The sequence below is a fragment of the Piliocolobus tephrosceles genome, chromosome 4, assembly GCF_002776525.5.
Source record: "Piliocolobus tephrosceles isolate RC106 chromosome 4, ASM277652v3, whole genome shotgun sequence".
NCBI lineage: Eukaryota > Metazoa > Chordata > Mammalia > Primates > Cercopithecidae > Piliocolobus > Piliocolobus tephrosceles.
Window position 1 is genome coordinate 105,808,954 of NC_045437.1, and position 27,906 is coordinate 105,836,859.

The 27,906-nt window shown below is 34.3% G+C and overlaps 1 protein-coding gene across 1 annotated transcript in view; it reads left to right on the plus strand.

The window, feature by feature from the left end:
• Positions 1-27,906, plus strand: part of FER (FER tyrosine kinase) — a 408,129-nt gene that overhangs the window by 200,405 nt on the left and 179,818 nt on the right. The window contains exons 11-13 of the mRNA XM_023212257.2: positions 8,007-8,099; positions 17,134-17,337; positions 21,669-21,791. Of these exons, the coding sequence (XP_023068025.1) occupies positions 8,007-8,099; positions 17,134-17,337; positions 21,669-21,791 (420 nt within the window). The remainder of the gene's footprint in view (positions 1-8,006; positions 8,100-17,133; positions 17,338-21,668; positions 21,792-27,906) is intronic.

Genomic DNA, 27,906 nt, shown 5'->3' on the forward strand with positions numbered 1-27,906 from the left:
TAAGTCTCTAAGGACTTGCTTTATGAATCTGGGTGCTCCTGTATTGGGTGCATGTATATTTAGGATAGTTAGCTCTTCCTGTTGAATTGATCCCTTTACCATTATGTAATGGCCTTCTTTGTCTCTTTTGATCTTTGATGGTTTAAAGTCTGTTTTATCAGAGACTAGGATTGCAACCCCTGCTTTTTTTGGTTCTCCATTTGCTTGGTAGATCTTCCTCCATCCCTTTATTTTGAGCCTATGTATGTCTCTGCATGTGAGATGGGTCTCCTGAAGACAGCAGACTGATGGGTCTTGACTCTTTATCCAGTTTGCCAGTCTGTGTCTTTTAATTGGAGCATTTAATCCATTAACATTTAAGGTTAATATTGTTATGTGTGAACTTGATCCTGCCATTATGATATTAACTGGTTATTTTGCTCATTAGTTGATGCAGTTTCTTCCTAGCCTCAATGGTCTTTACATTTTGGCATGTTTTTGCAATGGCTGGTACCGGTTTTTCCTTTCCATGTTTAGGGCTTCCTTCAGGGTCTCTTGTAAGGCAGGCCTGGTGGTGACAAAATCTCTAAGCATTTGCTTATCTGTAAAGAATTTTATTTCTCCTTCACTGATGAAACTTAGTTTGGCTGGATATGAAATTCTGGGTTTAAAATTCTTTTCTTTAAGAACGTTGAATATTGGTCCCCACTCTCTTCTGGCTTGTAGAGTTTCTGCCGAGAGATCTGCTGTCAGTCTGATGGGCTTCCCTTTGTGGGTAACCCGACCTTTCTCTCTGGCTGCCCTTAAGATTTTTTCCTTCATTTCAACTTTGGTGAATCTGGCAATTATGTGTCTTGGAGTTGCTCTTCTGGAGGAGTATCTTTGTGGCGTTCTCTGTATTTCCTGAATTTGAATGTTGGCCTGCCCTGCTAGGTTGGGGAAGTTCTCCTGGATGATATCCTGTAGAGTGTTTTCCAATTTGGTTCCATTTTCCCCCTCAATTTCAGGCACCCCAATCAGACGTAGATTTGGTCTTTTTACATAATCCCATACTTCTTGCAGGCTTTGTTCATTTCTTTTTCTTCTTTTTTCTTTTGGTTTCTCTTCTCGCTTCATTTCATTCATTTGATCCTCCATCGCTGATACTCTTTCTTCCAGTTGATCGAGTCGGTTACTGAAGCTTGTGCATTTGTCACGTATTTCTCGTGTCATGGTTTTCATCTCTGTCATTTCGTTTATGACCTTCTCTGCATTAATTAGTCTAGCTGTCAATTCTTCCACTCTTTTTTCAAGATTTTTAGTTTCTTTGCGCTGGGTACGTAATTCCTCCTTTAGCTCTGAGAGGTTTGATGGACTGAAGCCTTCTTCTCTCATCTCATCAAAATCATTCTCTGACCAGCTTTGATCCGTTGCTGGCGATGGGCTGTGCTCCTTTGCAGGAGGAGATGCGCTCTTATTTTTTGAATTTCCAGCTTTTCTGCCCTGCTTTTTCCCCATCTTTGTGGTTTTATCTGTCTCTGGTCTTTGATGATGGTGACGTACTGATGGGGTTTTGGTATAGGTGTCCTTCCTGTTTGATAGTTTTCCTTCTGACAGTCAGGACCCTCAGCTATAGGTCTGTTGGAGATTGCTTGAGGTCCACTCCAGATCCTGTTTGCCCTGGGTATCAGCAGCAGAGGTTGCAGAAGATAGAATATTGCTGAACAGTGAGTGCACCTGTCTGATTCTTGCTTTGGAAGCTTCCTCTCAGGGGTGTACTCCACCCTGTGAGGTGAGGGGTGTCAGACTGCCCCTAGTGGGGGATGTCTCCCAGTTAGGCTACTCAGGGGTCAGGGACCCACTTGAGCAGGCAGCCTGCCCCTTCTCAGATCTCAACCTCCGTGTTGGGAGATCCACTGCTCTCTTCAAAGCTGTCAGACAGAGTTGTTCGGGTCTGCACAGGCTTCTGCTCCTTAAGCTGAGCCCTGTCCCCAGAGGCGGAGTCTACAGAGACAGGCAGGTTTCCTTGAGCTGCTGTGAGCTCCACCCAGTTCGAGCTTCCCAGCGGCTTTATTTACCTACTTAAGCCTCAGCGATGGCGGGCGCGCCTCCCCCAGCCTCGCTGCTGCCTTGCGGTTAGATTGCCGCAGACTGCTGTGTTAGCAAGGAGGGAGGCTCCGTGGCCGTGGGACCCTCCCGGCCAGGTGTGGGTATAGTCTCCCGTGTGCCGGTGTTACAGCACAGTATTGGGGTGGGAGTTACCCGATTTTCCAGGTGTTGTGTGTATCAGTTCCCCTGGCTAGGAAAAGGGACTCCCTTCCCCCTCGCGCTTCCCAGGTGAGGCGATGCCTCGCCCTGCTTCAGCTCTCGCTGGTCAGGCTGTAGCAGCTGACCTGCACGGATTGTCCGTCATCCCGAGTGAGATGACACCAGTTCCTCAGTTGAAAATGCAGAAATCACCAGTCTTCTGTGTCGCTCGCCCTGGGAGATGGAGACTGGAACTGTTCCTATTCGGCCATCTTGCTCCGCCCCCCTCAAATGCGTTTTTCCACTCTGATACTGTATTTTTCAATTCCAGAATTTATATTTATTTGCTAGCATCTCTACTGAAATTTCTCATCTTTTCAGACACTGTTCATGAGAAAAATGGAAAATAAGTGTTGGTGAGGATGTGGAGAAACTGGAACCCTCACTGGTTCAGCCACCAGGAAAACAGTTTGGCTGTCCTTCAAAGTTAAACATGAAATTACAATTTCACTCATATAAAACATATTCAAACAAGTACATGTATACACATGTCCATAGCAACATTATTCACAGTAGCCAGAAGGTGAAAACAGCCCAATGTTCTTGTCGTTGATAGTAAAATAAAAATAAATATAGCTAATATTTATGAGCATTTATTATGATAAGGTAGAAAGGGAAAAGAAGGGACAATGAGAGATGGAGACAAGAGATAGGGAACTTGCAGTGAGGAGGTGTATGTAGTATATGCAGGGAATGGTAAAGAGGTTATTTTGACTTTATCAAAATAATTTGTTAAATGGAGGAATGAGCTGGGGACTTTGTGAAGGTGTAACTGAAGCTGGTAAAATGCCTTGATTGCTAAACATTGGTCTTTAATTAAATAATACTTTCATTATAAGGTATTCCTTGTCTCACAATTTATTAGTTCTAAGTCAAGTAGAAAAATTTACTGCTGTATCGTTATGTCCCTAAATGTACCAAAAGCAGAATCTTAGTTAAGATACCTTGATAATTTAATTTATAATAGTTACAATTTTTCATACAAACAAATTACGCAGTTGTTTACTGAGCAAAGTCTTATCACTTCTTAAGTTGTTGTATCAATGAGATGCTCATCAGGAAACTAGTTGGTGTCCATCTTGTAATACTGGATAATTTATAAAAATTGTATTTTGGTGAAGGGATGGATGAATAGGCAGAGCACAGAGGATTTTTAGGACAGTGTGGGCTACATGTTGTTAAGCATTTGTCCAAACCCATAGAATGTACAACAAAAAGAGCAAACCCTAATGAAAACTATGGACTCTTGAGTGATCATGATTTGTCAGTGAAGGTTCTCAACTGTAACACAGGCGCCACGCTGGAGGGGGATGTTGATAATGGTGGAGGCTGTGCATGTGTGGGGGCAGAGGACATATGAGAAAATCTTTTCCTTCCTCCTGCTTATGCTATGAACCCAAGACTGTTCTAAAAAGTAGTCTTTAAAAAAATACTTGTTTAGCCATTTTGGTCACACATTTGGGAAAAGCACCATGGAATGTGAACTGGCTATTGAATAGGACAAGAGCTAATTATAGCCTTCTTCTTGGGTCTTATTTCTCTACAGACATCTTATTTAAGAGATACAGAATAAAGAAAGCAAAAAGAATGATTTATGACATTTTACAACCTGGATCTCACCGAACTCTATTCTGTTTTACTGTAGGTTTCCTTAGCATTGTTGTTTTAAAACAAGATCAGATGTTTCTTTTGTGTATTTGGTTTCTAATTTCATTATTTCAGAAAATGAATATGCTTGATTTAGCAAGGGGGTTTTCTTTCTTTTTATAAATAATCTTAATATGCAAGCATCAAAGAGATAAGACAACATGACAAACTAAGTTACCAAAGAGTGAGTACTAAAATGATTTGCCTTTAGTCAGAAACCCTATTGCTAAAATAAATCATTTAGAAACTGTTTTAATACTTAAATTCTGTATCCTGATGGAAATAGAAACTATGTATCTTGCATTGTGCCCAGCAAATCAGCATTTTCAAAACCTTAGGTTACTTACTTCTAAATGCATTTTTTTTCAAAAAAATGAAGGACATACTGATATTTACAGTATTTAATTTATATTATGAGTGATCTATAACGTAGAATTTTTTCAGAAGGTAGTCTTCTCTGGGGTTATAGTTTCCCTGCAGTTATTTCTCACAAAATCCCTCTGAATTTTATGGCTGCTTTGCATAAGAAGCTCCTAAGATACTTGGCACTTAGCCTGGAGTTTGAGCATGAATATTATCTTTTTCTTGATTCTTATTGCCTCCTGATTTTAATAAGTCGCTGGCTGTTCCTACAGGGCCAAATAATCACTTGCATTGTTCTGTCCAAGAATGTTATTAGGTTGGGTTTATTTACATAAGTCTGTGAGAAATAATATTCAGTTTTTGTTTTAAAGACCTGTTATTAACAACAACAATAGAAGTGTTCCTTTCAAGATAGTTCAGACTTCTCATTGGTTCATATTCTAAGGGTACCTCAGGCTAACTCTGACTAAGTGCTCTAAGGAAAGTACTGATTGCCAGCCTGGTACCATGAAACTCTTCTCTGGATTTTCATTAATGATCAGTGCAACACAGATGATGGGGAGTTGGACAAAAGTCACAGAATTTTTGAGATGAAGATTTTATCTAGCCTAGTGCCTTTCTTTTTTCTGATGTGGAAACTGAGAGCAAGGGTAGTTGAGTAATTTGCTCAGACTCATACTCTTCATCGCTTTTGACTTCAAGAACGTTATTCCTTTATCTTAGTGCCTCCTTTCAGAACCTCACTTTCAGAACTGTTAGATGCTTTTTGGTTGAAGTTGTCACTTTGTACAGCCTCCAGATAGGCAGTCATTGGTTAGAGCTTAGGATCTTTGTCAGAGCCACTCCAATCAGCAGAACCTTAATTCTTGCCTTTGTGTCTTTGTGCTTTAGCGCTCACGGGATGGGGGCACTAAATGGAACATTGCGGTGCAAGAGCCTGTTTCACTGCAGTTTTCTAATGAAGAATAATTTCAAAACTTGCTAGGTAGATTTTACTTTAAGTAATTTAGGTATTTTTTAAATAGAGTTTTTCTGTTTGTTTTTATTATTTGTTTGTTTTGAGACAGGTCTTGATCTGTTGCCCAGACTGGAGTGCAGTGGTACAGTCTGGCCTCACTGCAACCTCTTGGGCTCAAGCCATCCTCTCACCTCAGCTTCCTGAGCAGCTGGGACTAGAGGCACACGTTACCACATCTGGCTAATTTTAAAAAAACTATTTGTAGAGATGGGGTCTCACTGTGTTGCCAAGTCTGGTCTCAAACTCCTGGGTTCGAGCAATACTCCCTACTTGGTCACCCAGAGTGCTGGGATTTCAGGCATGAACCACCAAGCCTGGCATAGCATTCTTTTTAATTGATAATAGATACACTTGTAATTATTATGAACCAGTCTCTTAGTATTATGTGTATGTGTATATACACACACGCACACAAACACATACACTGTCTCATTTAATTTTTTTTTTTTTTTTTGAGACGGAGTCTCACTCTGTCGCCCAGGCTGGAGTGCAGTGGCCGGATCTCAGCTCATTACAAGCTCTGCCTCCCGGGTTTATGCCATTCTCCTGCCTCAGCCTCTCAAGTAGCTGGGACTACAGGCGCCCGCCACCTCGCCCGGCTAGTTTTTTGTATTTTTTAGTAGAGACGGGGTTTCACCGTATTAGCCAGGATGGTCTCAATCTCCTGACCTCGTGATCTGCCCGTCTCGGCCTCCCAAAGTGCTGGGATTACAGGTTTGAGCCACCGCGCCTGGCCTTAATTTTAACATAATGAAAAACTATTCTTAAATGAGATGTGAAACTGATACTGTACCTATAACTTTTTTTTCAAGCCAAAGTAATAGCTAAACTTAACAGCACTTTTTCTGAGCATCTCATCAGAATATTATTTTATAATATCAGGTATTATTTAATAACATTGCTTCTCCCTTCACCCCTTCATTAGTCCCCTGCTACCTCCTTTGTGAGGGGCCATCCTTTAGCCAGAACTAATTCCTACAACTCCTTTATCTGGAAAATGTATCTTGCCATTACTTGAGGTGAGTAAAATGAGTGTATCATCACCAGCCCTGGCAGGCCTAAAAGCAAACTTAGGTATTGTATTCGTGGCAGTTGAAGGGAAGTTTTTTAATTTTAATTTTTAAAAGTAGCCATTTGATTCTTTGATGTGAAAATCAACCTGTCAATGAATTCAGCACAGTCCGATGTGTTATTAGGTAGACTGTAATTTAAAGCTGTTACTAGATGTTACATAGACAGGAACTACATGGCAAATGAGTTTCGTTTTATTTGTAGAAATCTGGGCACCAAATGATCCAACACTGGTTGGAATGTTTTATTAACCCGATTTGCATTTTGATTGCTGCTATATGAAACTTAAGGTCTCATTATTATTTTTGATTATATTTTTAGGCCAACCTATCTAAAAAGAACCTTCATATGAAAAGATGTTTTCACTAATTGTATCCATCTAACACACAATATGTTATGTTTTGTAACTTAATATAAGGGAGCAATTTTTAAAGTTTTCTTTATGCCCTAACTGGACCTCTCTATTAGTTAATTCTAATCCATTGGGTAATTTTAGCATTACTCACTTAGAAAATGTTTTGTTTTGATATTACTAAAGGGTTTTGGGAGAAAGCATATGGCCAAGAATGTCTACATTTACTATTACAGAGATATACCCTAGCTTTGGAGACAAAAGAAACAAAAGATGTTATTTGTGACCTGCTTACTTATTTTCCATAAGTAAAACTGGGCATCACTAATGCTGGAAGACCTACAGAAATAGTGTGCTTGACGAAAGGATCTCTTGTTCTTTTGTCTGCTGCTGATTAGCAGTTGAAATACAGTCATCGTTGGAAAATTGACCAATGCTTCCATTACAAAACCACACATGCTTTGCTCTTGGTGCCCTTCTTATGTCCTAGTTTTGGTTTTTTTTTTTTTTTTTTTTTCTTTTTTCCCTCTTTTTTTCTGCCCTCTTACCTACCTCATTCACTTATGTTTGTAAAATGGTTCTAAAGATTTGAAATTTTAGGAAAAGTTTTCTTCATTATGGTATATGATATTCAGAAATATGCATTGTATGGCAAATAGCAATCTGGATTTGGTAGGATTGGTGGTAGGTAGGTCTGCCATTACCTTCTTGTTTTACTTCATCCTCCTCCCAGCCGCCTTTCTCCTTATCATCAGGATCATCGTGATGGTCATTATCATCATGTGAATCTTTGGGAAACTTCCTAGGTACTGAAGTGAAATTCACCTTTAAAAAATGTGTTCCGTATATTTTTCTTCCTTTTTTGTGTGTGTGTGATTATTTTTTCTTATTTGAAATTGCCTCACAGCTATAGTCCTATCTGAAATAGTCTATGTTAAATAGGTTCCTTATAGCTTGTGTTCTTTTTTGCATGTGCTAATAATTAATACTTGGTTTTCTGTGAATTTCCTTTACATTTCTTGTTTTCATCTATATGAATTCTATATGAATTGCCATATGAATTTCTATTTCTTTCCACAAAATCAAGACATTTGTTGAGGGGTCAGTAAAGTAAAATGCTATAGAGTTTGTGTGTATTTGGTTATTTGTTATCTTTAATGTGAGGAAGTTTGTATTTTGTTTAGTTGGAAGACATGATGGATAAGCTGTGGATAAGTACCTAAATACATAAATGTGTATACATATTGGATAGTTTACTGTTGCTGAAGGCTTGTTTCTTAATCCCTCCAGGAAAGAAAGGAGAGGCTATCCAAATTTGAATCTATTCGTCATTCAATTGCTGGAATAATTAGGTCTTCAAAATCCGCACTGAGCTCTTCAGCAGTAAGTAGGATTAACTCTCTGTGCTACTGAAAATAGTCATTGTCTAACTTCTTTCTGATGCATTAATGAATATATATATGTATGTGTATGTGTGTGTGTGTGTGTATGTATATATAAATTTGCACTTACAAATGGAAAGATAAGTGCATAATTTAACTTTTTGTGTGCATATGAATGTCTATATATGTATATAGTAAAATCCCATGTGACACTGACATAGGGAATACAAAAATAAACTTGAATTATAGGCTTCCTTTACAATATACAAATAATTATGAGGAACATTTTATGTACTTTGAGGTCTTACTGGAGGAACAGTATAAACAGTTCTTTCCTAGTGAAACATAACCCTTTTACAGTAGGGATTACCATATATATTTTAAAAACGTATTAGTGTATATGTATATTTATATTTCAAAGAACATTTTGATTATAAAATTGAAGTCTGTTTGATAATCATTGAAATGTGGGTTTGACATATCACAGTAGTGCTTGAGTGTTAGTTATCTTTAGTAACAGCCGTTTGGCCATCTTATACATATGAACAAACACACAGAAGCATTTCTCTAAAGCATTAGGTCTTCTATTTATTTGGAGAAGAAGGTTTTTTTCCCCCTCAAATAGACAGGCACTCCAGTGTATACACCCCTAACAAGTACTAGTCTAATTCTGGTCCTGATGGATTTACTTACACTGGATATTTCACATACATAAATAAAATAATACAGTATGTGGCCTTTTGCATGGAGTTTCTTTCATTTATAATTCTTCTAGGGTTCATCCATGTTATACAATGTGACAGTACTTCATTCCTTTTTATGACTGAATAATACTCCATTGTATATATTTGCCACATATTGTCTATCTATTCATCAGCTGATGGACATTTGGTTGTTTCAGCTTGTTGGCTGTTATAAATAATGCTGCATGAACATTCATTTTCAAGTGTTTTTATGTATGTATGTTTTCACTTCTCTTTGGTGTGTACCCAGGAGTAGAATTTCTGGGTTATATGGTAATAATTCTCTATTTAAGCTTTTGAGGAATTGCCACACTGTTTTTCATAGTAATTGTACCATTTTACATTCCCATCAGCAATATATGAATATTTTTATTTCTCCACATTCTTGCCAACACTTGTTATTTTGAATGTTTTCATATTATAAGCATTCTAGTGGGCATGAAGTAGTATCTTACTGTAGTTTCAATTTCCATTTTCCTAATGACTAATGATGTGGAGCATTTTTTCATGTTCTTATTGGCAGCTTATATGTGTTCTTTGGACATGTGTTCAGTAATATTCTTTGCACATTTAAAAATTGCTTATTTATTGTTGAATTCTAAGAGTATATATTCTGAAAATAAGCTCCTTATACATATAATCTACAAATGTTTTTTCTCACCGTTTGGATTTTTTTTTTTCACTTTCTTGATAATGTCCTTTAACACACTTAAGTTTTTGATTTTGCTGAAGAGTAATTTATTTTTTCCTTGACTCTGTGTGCTTTTGGTGTCAAAAAAAAATTGTCTAATCCAAGATTATGCTGATAATTCATCTTTGTTTTCTTTTTAGAGTTTTATAGTTTTAGTCCTACCACTTACATCTTTGTTTATTATTAGTTAATTTTTGTATATGGAGTAAGGTACGGGATCAAAATTTTATTTATTTATTTTAATTAATTAATTTATTTTTGAGATGAGGTTTCACTATATTACCCAGGCTGATGTTGAATTCCTGAGCTCAAGTGATCCTCCCTCTGTGGCCTCCCTAAGAGTTCAAATTCAGTCTTTTGCATATGGAAGCATATTTAACTTAAAATGTTTTTTTTTTTTTTTTTTGAGACGGAGTCTCGCTCTGTCGCCCAGGCTGGAGTGCAGTGGCCAGATTTTGGCTCACTGCAAGCTCCGCCCCCCAGGTTTACGCCATTCTCCTGCCTCAGCCTCCCAAGTAGCTGGGACTACAGGCGCCCGCCACCTCGCCTGGCTCGTTTTTTGTATTTTTTAGTAGAGACGGGGTTTCACCGTATTAGCCAGGATGGTCTCAATCTCCTGACCTCGTGATGCGCCCGTCTCGGCCTCCCAAAGTGCTGGGATTACAGGCTTGAGCCACCGCCCCCGGCCTTAACTTAAAATCTTTAAAATGCAACAACTATGAATCACTGTTTATGCAAGTAAACATACAAAAATTAGAATGTTAAAGCACAATTTTAGATAAAATTAAGCAAATGCATTATGTATAGAAAAATGAAATTAGAATTAATCACAATGGACTTGACATAACGATTTAGCTCTGTTTTTAACAGTATCATTAAAATGTAGAGCTCCCTTTAAAGACAGTCTAATGGAATGCTTACATCAACAGTCTTGATAGAAGAAAGAACTTAAGACTTTAGCTGATAGCGGAATTTTTTTCATCTGAATATTGTATTTGATGTCACCAGATGTTTAATATTTATTGTTATAATAATAGAATATTGTAACAATATATAATATATCAGAATATATACTTATTATATATAATATATAATAGAATATATAGAATATATATTTTATATAATATCAGAATAATACTTTAATATGTTATATCAGCTACAAGCATGTGTTTCCTTTCCAGTGTACTGAAGGTGTTAAAAGCCCTTTTATTAGTATCTCAGGTTACTGAGGCTACAGTCACATCTAGTATCTACCCATCTTAAGGAGGTTGTAATTTTGCATTGAGAACTATTTTTCAGTTCTGAAGCCTCTGAAGCCAAGGCTAGAGATGTTAGACAGTATTAATTACATATTTTAAAAGCCTACTGGCAATCATAAGGGTCCATTCCAATTGAAAGTCTTTCAAATCATATTATATTTAATGAGATCTGTTCCAGTCATGTCAAGAATATTGCCCTTTCTCTAGGGCCATCCATCTACTGCAGAATTTCTATAATGAGTGGCCGAGCAAATCACTTCTTCCATCTTACAGACACTCATGAATACTAGTTGTATCACTGATACATGGAGTGAATAATGCCCCTCTGATAGTAGCACTCTTTGAAAAATATTCTTTGTAACAAAAATAAAGCACATTTTGGTCGAAATGGTTTGTTCTTTATATAGATATCAGAAGAATTATTAAATTATTCGACAGCAGTCTCCTTAAAATTCATATTTTCTACACTCTGTTGACATAGATGCTATTTTAATTTTAGAATTACTTTGTACTAGAATTTAGAAAATCAAAATATTGGAAAATAGAAATGTGCTTCCTTTGTATAGAGTAATATTGTAAGTAAGATTTGCTTGCTTGCTTGCTTTTTAGAAACATCATTCAGTTATGTTAAGTTGTACATCAGTTGTAATACAGGGTCACAGTGCTTGGCTTCCACCAGTGGCACAGGGGAATGTAGCTATTTTCATGCGTGACATCAACTGTTTCTATTTTTCAGTGTTCTCCTTTGAGTCTAGAAAATCGGCCTTATATTGTCTTTAATCAAGACATGTTGTTAAGTTCAGGTTAAATAGTGTACATTTTAAATATCAGTTGTCTTCGATTATTCTTAAGGTTTTAAGTTGCTTTTTCCCCCCATTTATTATTATGTAAGAGAGTCATTAACAAGGGAAAATAAAGATTTTTTTGGATTATGTCACTCTCATACACTGAATTCTGTCATGTTTAGGAAAATTAAATATTCTATTAATTTCAAGGTTTGAATTACTTGAATTACAAGTATTACATGTAATTTTTCTAAAAGGACTTATTGAGATTGATATTCTGTAATTTGTACTGTAATAGAGCAAATCTATTGTTTATATGTTTGCTCAAGTGCTTAAAACAGGTAACAGAGATCATGTCAGACTGATACTAAGTTTACACAGGCAATCCCAACTTGATGATAAATGTTTACATTTACTGAAATATGGTTGCCTATTGACATATTACAGTTACCTGGTAGTAGTTTTTGTTGCAATGTGTGATAAGATATTAGCATTGAATATAGGTAATTGATGAAAATGTGTTCTTATTGATAATTGTGGCACATTTTATATGTAAAGTATATGGGTTTAAGGAAAGAATATTTGATACTGAATAAATGAAACTATAGCAAAAATGTGGTAAAATGATGAGAGAGGATGAGTGAGAGTCGCTGGCACAATCGTAAAAGTAACTGCATAAAAATAATTAAGAGAGAAAAGCATGTTATTACCAATAAACAATGAGTAAGGGAACAGAAGAAGCCAGCAAAAAAGAAGTTGGAGGAAACCCGAAGATACTGAAACAAGCAGAACTGTTAGAAAGAAAGGAAGGTAAAATAAAATTTATATTTTGCTAAACATTGTGTCCGTTATCAGAGACCCAAGAAGGGGTACAAAAAGACAGGCCAGGAAATGGGAAGGAAGTATCAACCTGATACTTGAGTTTGGCTTAGTTGTCTATTTTTGTTTAATATAAGTTTTAGAAAGAATTCTGTACTAATGCTCATCTCTGATTAGCATGTAATTCTGTATAGTTACTATGCTAGAGAACAGTTTTATTGTTAGCTAAAACCAAACAAATTCAAATTCTCAAATACTGTAGTACAAAAAATTGTTAAGAAATTTATGAATAAAAATTTTACGACTAGTTTCATTATAGAATGTAAATATTAGCTGAAGCATCTTTTTTTGGTTGATAGTATCAGAACATGAAAAAACTACCAATTCAGCTTTACTGCTAAAAAATTAGAATTTGTAGAATTAAAGATAGTCATTTAGTGCCAAAGATAGAACCACTATTTTAACTAATTTACATCCTGTTTGTCTAGCCTGAACACAAGTGATCCTGAGGTACAAATATTCAGAATATCTTATTTTTCATTATTTAAAAATTAATTCAATAGATTCAATGTAACTATTTAGAAATTTTTAAAAAACTGGAAGGGAGAACATTGTTTTTTGTTTTCATTTTATATTAAACATTTCGTATATATGTACAAATAAAAAATTAGATTCAGTTATCAAACTAGAAATGACATAAAATACACTTTCCCACCTATGATTACATTTCCCTTTCACTGAAAATAATTTTTACTACCACCAGGCACATTCAGTAGACTAGTGTTTTTTTAAACTTTTTTAAACAGTTGTAAACAGTTTTTTTACATCTTTTGTAAACAGTTGATTTATCATCCCCTCCCAAAATTCCTAAGTAATATATAGCTTTAAAAGAAAAGGGGTCCTATGAAATTAAAAAAAAATAAATTTATAGGGCCAGGCGTGGTGGATCACACCTGTAATCCCAGCACTTTGGGAAGCCGAGGTGGGCGGATCATGAGGTCAGGAGTTTGAAACCAGCCTAGCCAACATGGTGAAACCCCGTCTCCACTAAAAGTACAAAAAATTAACCAGGCGGGGTGATGCACACCTGTAATCCCAGCTACTCGGGAGGCTGAGGCAGGAGAATCACTTGAACCCAGGAGGCAGAGGTTGCAGTGAGTGGAGATCACGCCATTGAACTCCCGCCTGGGTGACAGAGCAAGACTCCATCTTAAATAAATAAATAAATAAATAAATAAATAAATAAATAAATAAATAGAATTTATAGAGATAGGATCTCACTCTGTTGCCCAGGCTGGTCTTGAACTCCTGACTTAAGCAGTCCTCCCACCTTGGCCTCCCAAAGTGCTATTACAGGCTAGAGCCACTGTGCCCAGCCAAATCTTAATCTAGTGCCTTAGATCATTTGGCCATGCTACCAGCTGAGTCTTACAGAATTTTTGAGAAATGTTTAAAATCTTGTGAATTACTCATAGTCACCCCAGTATATTACTAAACTGGATTTGGAATAACTTATTAATTAGACTATTAAATTAATGTTAATAACTAAATTTACATGAGAATAGAAAAGATAATTAAATGTCATTTTTATGTTAAAAATTCAGAATTTAAAAATGTTTGTGTTGAAGTTTTATTTAGATTGTTCAAGCTCAGTAAGGGTTTTGCTTACATATTTTTGACGCTGTTTTATTCTTGTGTTGCTTTTTTCAAAATGGTTTTTTGGGTAATTAATTTTAATAGAATCTAGACCAGACTATTTTTAAAAAACACTTTTGTTTTTGCCTCCCAAAAAGAAGCTCATCTTGATACTCAAATGCTTGAGTGAAGGTATACAAATCTTCATTACATACTTGAAAATTAGCCTGGACTTGGGTAAGGAGAAAAACTAATCTCTTTTTCTTTCCCCAAGAAAAAAATATTTTCAAGTGCTGCCTCCTTATTGCCTTTTTATATAAAAAAATCTCTTTAATTTCACTAATTCCGGTATATTTTTGCTGGACTATTCTTTAGGAAGAAGATCTAGGGAAAATAACTAATTAACCAGCTAGCCCAGTCAATCAGGAAAACTTATTATTAACTGTACTGTATTAACTGTAACTTAAAAAGGAGGCTTTGCTCCTACCCCCATATCTTTGGCAAAAATCTCAGATAATTTACTAACGAAGAAAAACCCTGTCTGTTGAGGCTGAGAAAGATGGGATATTTGAGGTAAAAAGCTTGGTTTCGTTTGTGATGTCATTATGATGGGCTCTTGGTATGTTGCATATTTTTTTTTTTTTTCCTGGCGCATCCTACATATATTACTGTCAAGTTTGTAAAATTGTGTTGGGATTTCATTGAAATCATATTGATAAAAATATCCCATCCAGTGCTTCCAGAGAAGTCTTTGAAAGACCTGATATACCCAGGCAGGGGATATGTGTGACTTTTCCCTGTGTATGTGTGTACACATGTGTATATACACACATACATCCACAGTAAGTTCACCTTATATTTCATAACAGTGTTTTATAGGGGATGGAGAATAACAGATCTTTGAGCTTCCCTCCCTACCCCCAAAGAAACTAAGAAACCTATAGAATTGAAGTATGATCTTTATGAGATTGCAATATAAGTTCCTTACTATTTAGTTTTTTAAAAACGAAACAAAACTCAGATACTTTCCCCAGATGACTTTTTCCCCCATACATGTTCTTCATCATATACTTAAAATGAATTTCTGGGAATGCTGGCTGAGCTTTTGTACTTCATATACCTTTCCACCTTAGTTAGTTCATCAAACTGCGTTCTCTCAGTTGGAAATAAATGCAAATTTGGAAGGATAGGTTGACTAGGACAAGAAATCAACATGTAGCATCCTTGTTTGGGATGCTTTCCTGTTATGTAGACCTTTTAGAGAGACAATGATAAAAATAAGTCCTTTGCAAAGATGTTACATTGAATTTCTTGTATTCAGTAATAACTTTTGAATAAATAAGCACTTTTGCTATTAGTGAGACAGAAATATGTCCATTATAGTAAAAATTTTAGTATTTACTCTAGATGCACTATGATAAAATTTTAAAATAAAATTTTTGATTATACGAATAGAAAACATTTGATTATTTTTTCTTCTTTAATAATTGTAAATTATTAGTATCGGTATATACAAAAAGTTAATTTTGTGCAGATTATGTTTGTATTTAAAAGCAACATTCTTTTACCTCATATAGTCGTGGGTGGTTCTTTAGATAAAATTGTTCTTTAAAACAAATTTTGGGAATATGTTAAAACGTTTTTTGAAATAAAATATTCTTCTTATATGTTAAATATGATATAATGATGTTTATCATAGTTTGTGTGAAAATTAAAAAGACTTAGTTTACCAAAACTTCCACGTATAGTCACAACCTGAATATACTTTAAAAGTTTAAAATGTTATTTAATATGAGTGTAAGAAGTAAGAATCAGAATGTAGACTCTTCCTTGAGATCTATTTTGGACTTTTCAAGTTTTTTATTGTTGTTTTGTTCTTTTAACCAACAGAATATATGTTGTTCTTTTAACCAACAGGATAATATGAAATAGAACTTTGAGCAGTAAGTTTTGGGTCTCTTCAGTGGTACAAAACAATGAAGGCTTTGTTAAAAACCAGTTTTTACTTACTACAAAATTACCATACTTTGGTCCTACCTAGAATTTATATCAGCCTGTAAAACTTCATATATGAATATGAATATTTGCCTTTCATTTATTATTAATTCTGATTTTTCCAATTTATAAATTACTTTCTCATGAGGCATTGTGCATATTGTGTTTTGAGAACCTTAAAAGTTAGTTCAAATTACTACACCTTATCCACAAAATACTCTTTCTATCTGAAGGAGTTTAGTTCCTGTGTGCCATAAAAACAACAATAACATCAGCAACATTTTTACTTGTAATCAGAAAATGTGTGATTTAATCTACTACCAGTTAGCACATTTCAAGGAAATAGCAGTCATCTCTTAAATTATCTCTGACTTGGTGTTAGCATTTGGCCTCTTAAAATAACAGAGAATTTGCTTTCTCTACCATGCTCTTGGTTTATAACCATTCCTTATCTTTGCCATGTGTTTGTAATTGCATATTGGTGGTTTTCAGTGATGCTATTTCTCCTAGGGCTTTATCTACCATTGCTTTGTAGAAGCAGGACCAGCCATGTGGGAGAGGTAATGGTTAGGGAAGTCAGGTGAGTGAAGATAAGGATAGGAAGGCACAGCAGCAAGGCAGCATCAAATAAAACCTGAGATAGTGCTCCTGGAACATATGAGACTGCTCAGAACCTCTGTGATCAAGAGTTAATTACATAAAAAAGAAATACCTTAGCTTTTCATTTACATAAAAATTCAGTTGTTTTATGATACATTTCTGTTAATTCCCTCTTTTTCTTCATAATTTCTCTGGTTGATAATTTTAGTATATAGATTTATTTTAGGACATGGTGAATAAGATTATCAATGCTAACTCTAAATGCTAATATTGTGTCTACCTTTGTATGACAGATAAAACAAAGTGTTGAAGTGTATGTATTTGTGGTAAACTTCAGCACCAGTACTTAAAAAGATATTTTAGGTTCATCGTATAACTTTTAATTGGTCAATTAAAGGGAGGAACATTTGTAAGAAGCCTTTATAGTTGCTATGAATTTTATTAGAAAATAATCAGTATTTTCTCTAATTTAGTTTTTTTTTTTTTTTTTTTTAAATATTTGTTTAAGCTTTCTGATATGATCTCCATCAGTGAGAAGCCTTTGGCAGAACAGGACTGGTACCATGGTGCAATTCCCAGAATAGAAGCTCAAGAACTGTTAAAAAAACAAGGAGACTTTTTGGTGCGAGAGAGTCATGGGAAACCTGGTGAATATGTCCTTTCTGTATATTCTGATGGACAGAGGAGACATTTTATCATACAATATGTTGATGTACGTTTCCAGTTTAGTTCATATGTATATTTTGATTTAGTTCATTGTGGTACAATTATATTAAAATAATGAATGGTTTGTGACAAATGCCTGCAACACTTGAAATTTAGCACTTAATTTTTTTCTGAATTTCTTAAATACATTGCTTCAAAATTTACTAACATTTATGTATAAGGAAAGATGTATTTAGTAATATTTTAAATTAAAAATAGTGTTTACAAAATCAAAGTCTATAGCTATTTAAAATATATTGTTAAATTTGAACATTAAAGATATTTCGAATTAAAACTAAAAACAATGTGATTATTATAAGTTTTTTTTCTAGAGCAACTTAAGTTTATGAAACTTATACTTTTGAAATTGGAGCTTGGAATTGTTTTCAGAATGGTGCCGTGAAAGATTTTTAAGAAATACTTTATTGAATAGTGATAATGAAATTTCTTAATGAATGGGATGATGGTTGAATTGGTTTTTTGATACATTAAAGATTAAGATTTTTCTTTTCATAGATAAGCCGTTGTTTATTGGCATTAATAATGAATAGAAATTAATGAAGAATTAACAATAATTTATCTACATTGATTATTCTAATGCTAATTTATTTTTTGAAATTTATTTAAGTATTGCTAAACTACTTTCTATGTTACATTTCTTTATTGAGCCTTAAACAGATGAAGAGTAATTTCAAAATTTAACTTTACCCACTAAGGAATTTTAATGGTTTTGGCATATGAAGGAATTGATACTTCTATTTGTTTTCCATTCCCATCATTTCAGATGGCCTGCATTTTCAAGATTGCTATCCACAGGATTTCAGTTTATGTCTAGAGACTAGGGTGATACTAATTGCCTTACAAAAATTGAACCATGATCATTAGATGAACCTGAGGGCTTGGATAGCTTAGTAACACACACGTACGCACATATACCTCTTAATATGTACACACATATACCTCTTATATGTACACACATGTACGCACATATACCTCTTAATAAGTTTGTATGTATATGAAACGTACCTTTTTGAGCTGACATTCACATACCATACAATTAATAATTTTAAAGTATAGGATTCAGTAGCATTTAGTACATTTACATCTAGTAGTTATAGCTAAATGAAAGTAGATACCATTCTAGTAGGTTAAAAGGAATATATCCATTAAAGTATTTCCACTATCATAATGTTCACACTATTTGTTAATTTTTCATAGTATTCAGACCTCAATTTGATAATCATATATTCCCACATTCATACATCTAACTTACTATTTTGGAAACTATGTTGTTTCTAGTGATGTGTCATTTTTTATTTCCTGGCAAACTCTTTTGTAATTTATATATGCCTTTAAGTTATGAATTTAGATAACCTACCCTATTACAATTTGTGACCATGTTGGCAATATTTATTACATGGTATGAGAATTGTAGAAAGATTGTAGGTAAAGTATAAACTCGTTAACCACAATTTATATGAATGTTTCATTTTATTTTCTAAGCTCTGAAAGTAACTTTTTCTGAAATATGTATTATGTAATACGGAAATATTTATCTTATCACTTCTAGTTTAAATCGTAACTATAAGTATTTAAATTAGCATTCTTAGAAACAAAAAGGAAAGGGTCAGTGTGCAAATTATTACTTATTTTTAATATGGCCATTTTGTTGTAAGTGGCTAAAATGAACAATATAATATATGCTAAAAATAAGAAGTTACAAGTTCACATTTCATAGTTTTATCCGGTTTCCTTCTGTCATTGAAATTTTTCAAATATCTCTTGTTAAAAATGAGAACATTTATTTTTCACTGAACGCCTCAGATTTTCTGCTGCCTAATTTTATTCTAGTGAGTTTTTGCTGTATAATGTTGAGCTCCTCAAGCAATTGCAAACAGTATAAGGTGATATAGAGTTTTAATTCTTTTTCATTTTGTGCAGGTGAATCTTCCATGAGCTAAAATTATCCTGTTCATTTCCTCCTATACCTATTAACTAGAAGTGGTCAATAAATGGGGAAATTCATTAACAGATATTTAATGAGTGCCTACTGTATTCTAATGAAGGAGTTTATATTATAGAAGCTGTAAATAAATGAGTCAACAAGTGTTCCAAGAGAGGAGGTTATGAAGTAGTACAAGATTTTAGAGGAGTTAAAAATATTAAATAGTAGATCAATAAAAAGAGCACTGTATTTGGAGTTAGAACACTTGACTTTCAATCCTAGATCTGTCTTTACTTGTTCTGTGGTTTAGGAAATAAAGGGGGTTAATATCTTAAAGAGTTTTTGCGAGAATCAATAAGTGAATACATACTTTGCAGGATGTGAAATTAAATAAACCAATAAGGCAGCATAGAAATGAATACTGGAAAGCTTATGCACTCATGCATTCATGCATTCAAGACATTGAATACAATATTTAATACAAAGTATAAATAGACATTTCTCCAAAAAGTTGTGCAAATGGCCAATAGGTATTATGAAAAAATGCTCAGTATCACTGATCATCAGAGAAGTACAAATCAAAACCACAATAAAACATCATTTTATCCCAATAGAATGGCTATTATTAAAAATACAAAAAATAATAAATGCAGGCAAGGATGTGGAGAAAAGGGAACTCTTATACACTGTTGAGAATGCAAATTAGTAAATTCATTATGGAGATTTCTCAAAAAAGTATAATAGAACTGCCATATGATCCAAATAATCACACTACTGGGTATTTATTCAAAGGAAAATAAATCAGTATACCAAAGGGATACCTGTACTCCCATGCTTATTGCAGTACTATTCACAGTAGCAAAAATAAGGAATCAATCTTAAGTGTCCATTAACATTCATTATTTGTCTGATGATTTGATAACTGAATGTGTGCCAGTACATGTACCATATCCTGGGTAAAGTGGTTTGCATGTTAATAGTTACTCAACTCTTTTACTCTGTGAGGAGGTACAAATATTATCTCTGTTTCACTAAGGAATAAGCTAAGACACTGAGAGATCTTGCTCGGTGTTTTGTACACCTAGAACATATATTATTATAAATAGATTAGTACTTTCAGTGTGAAATATTCTCAAGCATCAGTGCTAATATATCATAGAAAGTATGCCTACTATGTACAAAAGTTCTTTAGGTAATGAATTAACAACTGCTTTGAACTGACTCAAACACTAACTGCCTTGAGTTGATTTATACTCCATAGTTAAGTGCTAAAGTAAACTAATGCAAGTTTGTTCCTTACTCGATGAAACAGAAATGTTCATTTAAGAAGTTTTATATAAATTTAATTTTGATACATTAAATCTTTTTTATTTTATAGTATGGAAAAAGAGCTTTGAGTTTTTAAACTTTCAACTGGGAAAGTCATCTTCCAGTAATGCAAGTAATGTAGAATTTAGTCAGTTTTGAAAGTTCTTATTTCTTCACAGGATTTTCTTAAAATGGGGGTACTCCCAAATCTGTATTGGTATATATCTCCTGGATGTGAGAACTATCATTTGGAAGCTTTTGTTACATTGCATTGCAATGCTTCTTGCATTGAAAAATATGGCCAATAGGGTATTTTTGATTTGCCAGGTTTATTGTTATCAATTTATCCATATGACAACCTACTCATAGGCCAATTTGAAATATGAAAACAAGAGAAAAAGGGTCTTGGAGGAGTTTGGGGAAAATTGCACCTTACCTGGTGATATACAATTTAAAAATGCTAAGATTTGAGCATGTTGATATCTGCAGTTTTGTCACTGGTGCATTTTATTTCTTTATCAAAGATAATGAGTGTTTTTGGTAATGAATAATAAATGAATACTCCACCATAAAAAGCAAACTAATACTGTATCAACAGATAGAAAATAAATGATCAGAGGTATTAAAATATTTACCATCAGACTGGATATCCTTCCTTATATTTTTGACATTATTTTTGATATTGAAAGTTTTATCAAATGGGACACATATGTAGACATATGTAAACATATATCTTGTCCGTTGACTCAGGTGTATCCCATGCTTTGTTTCCTTTGGTTAGCATTTTAGCAAAATGCATTTCAGGTCTGTTTGTTAGATTTTTTATTTTTCAACAATTTGAATTAGATTTAAACATTTTGAAAATTAATTTGTCTCTCACAAGGTAGAATTTTAAAACATGTCAGAGCTTTCTTTATATTTTTATCATCTTAATAACTTTTAAGGGTATAGTTCAGTAGTGTTAAGTATATTCACATGGTTGTGCAATTACAGTTTTTTTAAGAATGGAATCTAATTTATCAATGAATGTAGATTTTCTAAAGCAATGTCTTCACATTTATTCTACCTTATTGTTCTCTCTCCAGAACATGTATCGATTCGAGGGCACTGGATTTTCAAACATTCCTCAACTTATAGATCATCACTATACAACGAAACAGGTCATCACCAAGAAATCTGGTGTAGTTCTGCTGAATCCTATTCCTAAGGTAGTTGTTTATATACTTTTTTGTCTGTTTGTTTTAAAAGAATTTTTGGTGCGTTAACATTTCCAACAGTAAATAAAGTTCTTAGATTATATGCTAGTCGTTCAGAAAAAATGAAAGTTTTGTTTGTGTTTTTCTAGCTTTTATTAGTAATACAATTGAAACATGAAATTTCCTTGATTTTATTAAGATGAGCTGCTTTTTATTCAGTATTTGCTAGTATACAAATGGCTTGGATTTTCTTTCCCCTTTCTTTCCTAGTTTTTCTTCAGACTTGAGGCTTTTCTTCACTTTATAAGGTTCATACTTTGAAAGGTTCAGGTTATAAAAGATTCAGAGTTGTGTAAGTCAAAGAAAATGTCCAGCAATTAGGAATAAATTAGGGTTTTAATTTGGGATGTTACATTTACAATGTATTATAAGATATTAGAACTATTAAAAACTAGTCTACTCTTCACAGAAGCAGTAAATCAGAACTTACCTATGTGGAGCCAGGTGGTTGGATAAGAGATTGTCTTAGGTCATTTTTACCTCTATGATCTATCACAGAAAACACTACTTACATGTGCTTTACAAGATTTGTTCAATAAAGAATGGGTATGTGGAAGTTTTGTGTTTTTAAGGTAATATATTTGGGACTTAAACCAAAGTAGAACAATGGAGCTGACTTAGTTTCTGAGCACTTTGATGTTTCAGGAGTTGGGTTGGTATTGGCAAGAGCTCTTTCCTTTCAGGACTGTCTAATATGAAGAACAGCGTAGAAATAGGAAAGCCATACAACTTGGTAGATTAATATTTGTTGATATGACTGTTATACATTTAGGAATTGCTTTTAATTTGAAGTAAGTGTCAGTTCCAAGAGTGCTGGTATATAGTCCAGAGTTAGCAATTTGGAAATTTAAAAAACAATTATTTTATTTCCTTTTGTTAATCTGGGAAATAATATCTATGTTTGTACATTCATTGTACTACTGAGTCTTCACTGAGAGGATGACCTTTAATATTTCTCTCATGGAAGATTTTGACAGTTGTTTGGTAAACATTCTAATTCTCTGGTTAAGGAACTGGCTTTCTTGAACAATTTTCTGTAATTATGCAATTGGATCATTCTTTGTTAGTTTTTTTAATTCATTTTCTACCCTTAATTATCAAAACCATAAAAAATTCTTCTTCAGTCTGAAATAGATTGTCACGTTTTTTCTGTAGCAAATATATATATATATATAAATCTTTCAATATTTCCTCCTTCATCTTTATTTTTTTCTTTTTTTTTAAATTATACTTTATGTTCTAGGGTACATGTGCACAATATGCAGGTTTGTTACCTATGTATACATGTGTCATGTTGGCATGCTGCACCCATTAACTCATCATTTACATTAGGTATATCTCCTAATGCTATCCCTCCCTCCTCCCCCACCCCACAACAGGCCCTGTTGTGTGATGTTCCCCTTCCTGTGTCCAAGTGTTCTCATTGTTCAGTTCCCATCTATGAATGAGACCATGCGGTGTTTGCTTTTCTGTCCTTGCAACAGTTTGCTGAGAACGATGGTTTCCAGCTGCATCCATGTCCCTACAAAGGACATGAACTCATCCTTTTTTATGGCTGCATAATATTCCATGGTGTTATGTGCCACATTTTCTTAATCCAGTCTATCATTGATGGACATTTGGGTTGGTTCCAAGTCTTTGCTATTGTGAATAGTGCCACAATAAACATATGTGTGCATGTGTCTTTATAGCAGCATGATTTGTAATCCTTTGGGTATGTACCCAGTATTGGGATGGCTGAATCAAATGGTATTTCTAGTTCTAGATCCTTGAGGAATTGCCACACTGTCTTCCACAATGGTTGGACTAGTTTACAATCCCACCAACAGTGTAAAAGCGTTCCTATTTCTCCACATCCTCTCTAGCACCTGTTGTTTCCTGACTTTTGAATGATTGCCATTCTAACTGGTGAGATGTTATCTCATTGTGGTTTTGATTTGCATTTCTCTGATGGTCAGTAATGCTAAGCATTTTTTCATGTGTCTGTTGGCTGCATAAATGTCTTCTTTTGAGAAGTGTCTGTTCATATCGTTTGCCCACTTTTTGATGGGGTTGTTTGTTTTTTCTTGTAAATTTGTTTGAGTTATTTGTGGATTCTGGATATTAGCCCTTTGTCAGATGAGAAGATTGCAAAAATTTTCTCCCATTCTGTAGGTTGTCTGTTCACTCTGCTGGTAGTTTCTTTTGCTGTGCAGAAGCTATTTAGTTTAATTAGATCCCATTTGTCGATTTTGGCTTTTGTTGCCATTGCTTTTGGTGTTTTGGACATGAAGTCCTTGCCCATGCCTATGTCCTGAATGGTATTGCCTAGGTTTTCTTCTAGAGTTTTTCTGGTTTTAGGTCTAACATTTAAGTCTCTAATCCATCTTGAATCAATTTTTGTATAAGGAGTAAGGAAGTGATCCAGTTTCAGCTTTCTACTTATGGCTCACCAGTTTTCCCAGCACCGTTTATTAAATAGGGAATCCTTTCCCCATTTCTTGTTTTTAAAAGAGGGAATTCTCCCTAACTCATTTTATGAGGCCAACATCATCCTGATACCAAAGCCTGGCAGAGACACAACAAAAAAAGAGAATTTTAGACAATATCGCTGATGAATATCGATGCAAAAATCCTCAATAAAATACTGGCAAACCGAATCCAGCAGCACATCAAAAAGCTTATCCACCATGATCAAGTGGGCTTCATCCTTGGGATGCAAGGCTGGTTCAACATATGCAAATCAATAAATGTAATCCAGCATATAAACAGAACCAAAGACAAAAATCACGTGATTATCTCAATAGATGCAGAAAAGGCTTTTGACAAAATTCAACAGCCCTTCATGCTAAAAACTCTCAATAAATTCGGTATTGTTGGAATGTATCTCAAAATAATAAGAACTCTTTATGACAAACCCACAGCCAATATCATACTGACTGGGCAAAAACTGCAAGCATTCCCTTTAAAAACTGGCACAAGAGAAGGATGCCCTTTCTCACCACTCCTATTCAACATAGCGTTGGAAGTTCTGGCTAGGGCAATCAGGCACGAGAAAGAAATAAAGGGTACCCAATTAGGAAAAGAAGAAGTCAGATTGTCCCTGTTTGCAGATGACATGATTGTATATTTAGGAAACCCCATTGTTTCAGCCCAAAATCTCCTTAAGCTGATAAACAACTTCAGCAGAGTCTCAGGATGCAAAATCAATGTGCAAAAATCACAGGCATTCTTATACACCAATAAGAGACAAACAGAGGTCCAAATCATGAATGAACTCCCATTCACAATTGCTTCAAAGAGAATAAAATACCTAGGAATCCAACTTACAAGGGATGTGAAGGACCTCTTCAGGGAGAACTATAAACCATTACTCAATGAAATAAAAGAGGACACAAATGGAAGAACATTGCATGCTTTCTTTTTCAATAAGTGATGCCACCAAATACCCAGCTTCTCAAGTCATAAATTGAGGGTCTTTGACATCTCTTTCTTCTACATCACTGCCCTCCCTCAAGCACTCTAGGTTACAATTAAGTATTTATCTCTCAAAAATACAAAAATTAGCTGGGGGTAGTGGCACATGCCTATGGTCCCAGCTACTTGGGTGGCTGAGGTGGGAGGATTGCTCGAGCCTGGGAGGTTGAGGCTGTAGTGAGCTGTGATTGTACCACTGCACTCCAGTCTAGGCAGCAGAGTGAGACCCTGTCTCTAAATAAATAAAGTGTTTTGTGTGCTTAATTATTCATGTGGAAGTATGAACACCAATTCTAGTATATATCAGTATGAATAAAATACAGTACAGGAAGATATTTTTTATCCAGATTACGTTAACAAAATATACAAATAGGATTTCAGCGATACTGATGTCCCATTTCACAAGTCAACCAAATATTTGCATTGTCTACAGGCTTCGCCAGGTCTAAATTGGAAGACCAAATCTAGAAAAGAAAGAAATAACAACGCAGATATGAGTTTGACTAGGAATACAAAATTTCAAATAAAGCTATACCCCTTACAATATAAAATTTGCTGTAAAACTTTGATAATAAGATTCTCTGGACTATTACATGGTTAATTAATGTTTTTCCAACCCCCAACACTTTGAAATTGATTATCTCACCATCTGATAGAACTAGCTATGAAAATAAATATATACTGGATGCTGTAGAAATTTAAAGGGTTATATATGATTTTTTATATGAGGTAGAAATTTAAAGTTTATCTGGCTATTAACCTAAAGTACTTGTATTTGAAATATACAAATCATTATCTCAGTTTGTTGCAAATGTTATACACTTGATTTAAAGGATTGTTTTACTCTTTTAAAAGAAAATCACAAAACAGAAGGCTTTGAGTTAGATAATTTTCAATTATGAGTAGATAACAAATTGATATGGATTTGTTATGGTGGTAGTATCTATTACATATCTTCCTTTGAATTATTTGTACTCTTATAACTGAATCTATTTCTTAATTTAATTTGTGTGAAAAGTAAAGGTCTTTGATTATATAATGTGCTATAAAATATTTAATTTCTGTCTTGCTAGACTTCATTTTTAGCCTACATAAAGAATTCCACTTTAGTTTCATTGTCATTTCTATTTCCCATTTATTTCTCTTCCCATTTATCTCTGCTCCTACCCATAAAAATGAAAGTTTATCATCATAATGCCTAACTTGAGGACAGAATGGCTAAAGTAATCTCTTTCTTATCTTCACATTTTTATGCACATTCACTCAAGAGGTACAGAAAACTAGACAGGATTAAATTGTTTAACTTTCTCACTTTATTAAAACTACTGAGTGCCTGAGTCACTCATTCCTCTCCCTGATTTTTCCTACACTACCTCCAGAGCTTGTGTAAACATACGGAAGATGGAAGAAATTGTTGTAAAGAGGGGTTATTAATCACCCATTATCATCGTTCTTACATTAGCAAACACGTTGTACATGTATATGACCTGTTCTTAATTCAGTTTCTACTCAAATGTCACTTCATCAGGGAGGCCTTCTCTGACTACCATGTATAAAATAACACATCAAGCCCTTTTGCTCCCCCTTCTTCTGCCTTTATTTCTCTTCATCATGGTGACATTTAAGTGACATTATATTATATGATGTATTTTTAATCATTTGTCTCCCCCAAGTAAAATAACTTCCATAGGGCTACTGTTGTATTTAACAATTAGTGTAGTGTTATTTCCAGTGTCTCAAAGAGTGCTGACCCATGGTAATGTTCAATAAATATTTGCTGGAAAATGGAATTCACTGAGCAATTGCTAGGAGCCCAGCTAATTGCTGACCTTTTTATATGCATTATCTCATTTAACCTTACATATTCCTATAAAATATTAATAAGAATTGTTGTTAATCTCATATAGTATTATTGTTGCTGTTATTGCTATAAAATATTGTGAATGAAGGGCTAAAGATTAAAATGGTAAATGAATTCAGGAATTCATTTACAGAAAACAGAACTGGTTAAGAGGCGGATCTGGAGTTTGAGCCCACATTCTTAACCACTGTCTGTTTTTCCAGATTGTAGAGTCTAGACTTTAGAGGCTAAAATAAACTGTTTAATTAATATGAATGTGAATTTAAGGAAAACGAAATCTCTTTCATTCTATAAAATATTAACTTGAACAAGATTTTAATATACCAAAAACTATTAGTTTCTGTAAAAGAAAAATTTCTGAACAGTAATATTGGGTAGGGAAAGCTAGGATTTGAGCTAAAATTATAGGGATTGGTCAAATATATTTAAGAAAGACATCTAGTTTAACATTTAAATGACACTTTTGGAAGATATTTGCTTTATTAAGTTTAATATTTCTTCATATTAAGATGTTTTTAAGTAAGAAATCTCTTTCTGAATCGAAAGTAAAGCAAAAACATTTATGATTAAATGTAGATTAGGCCAGGTACAGTGGCTCGTGCCTGTAATCCCAGCACTTTGGGAGGCCGAGGTTGGCTGACTGCTTGAGGTAAGGAGTTTGAGACCAGCCTGCCTAACAAGTGAAACCCCGTCTCTACTAAAAATACAAAAATTAGCCAGGTGTGGTGGCATGCACCTATAATCCCAGCT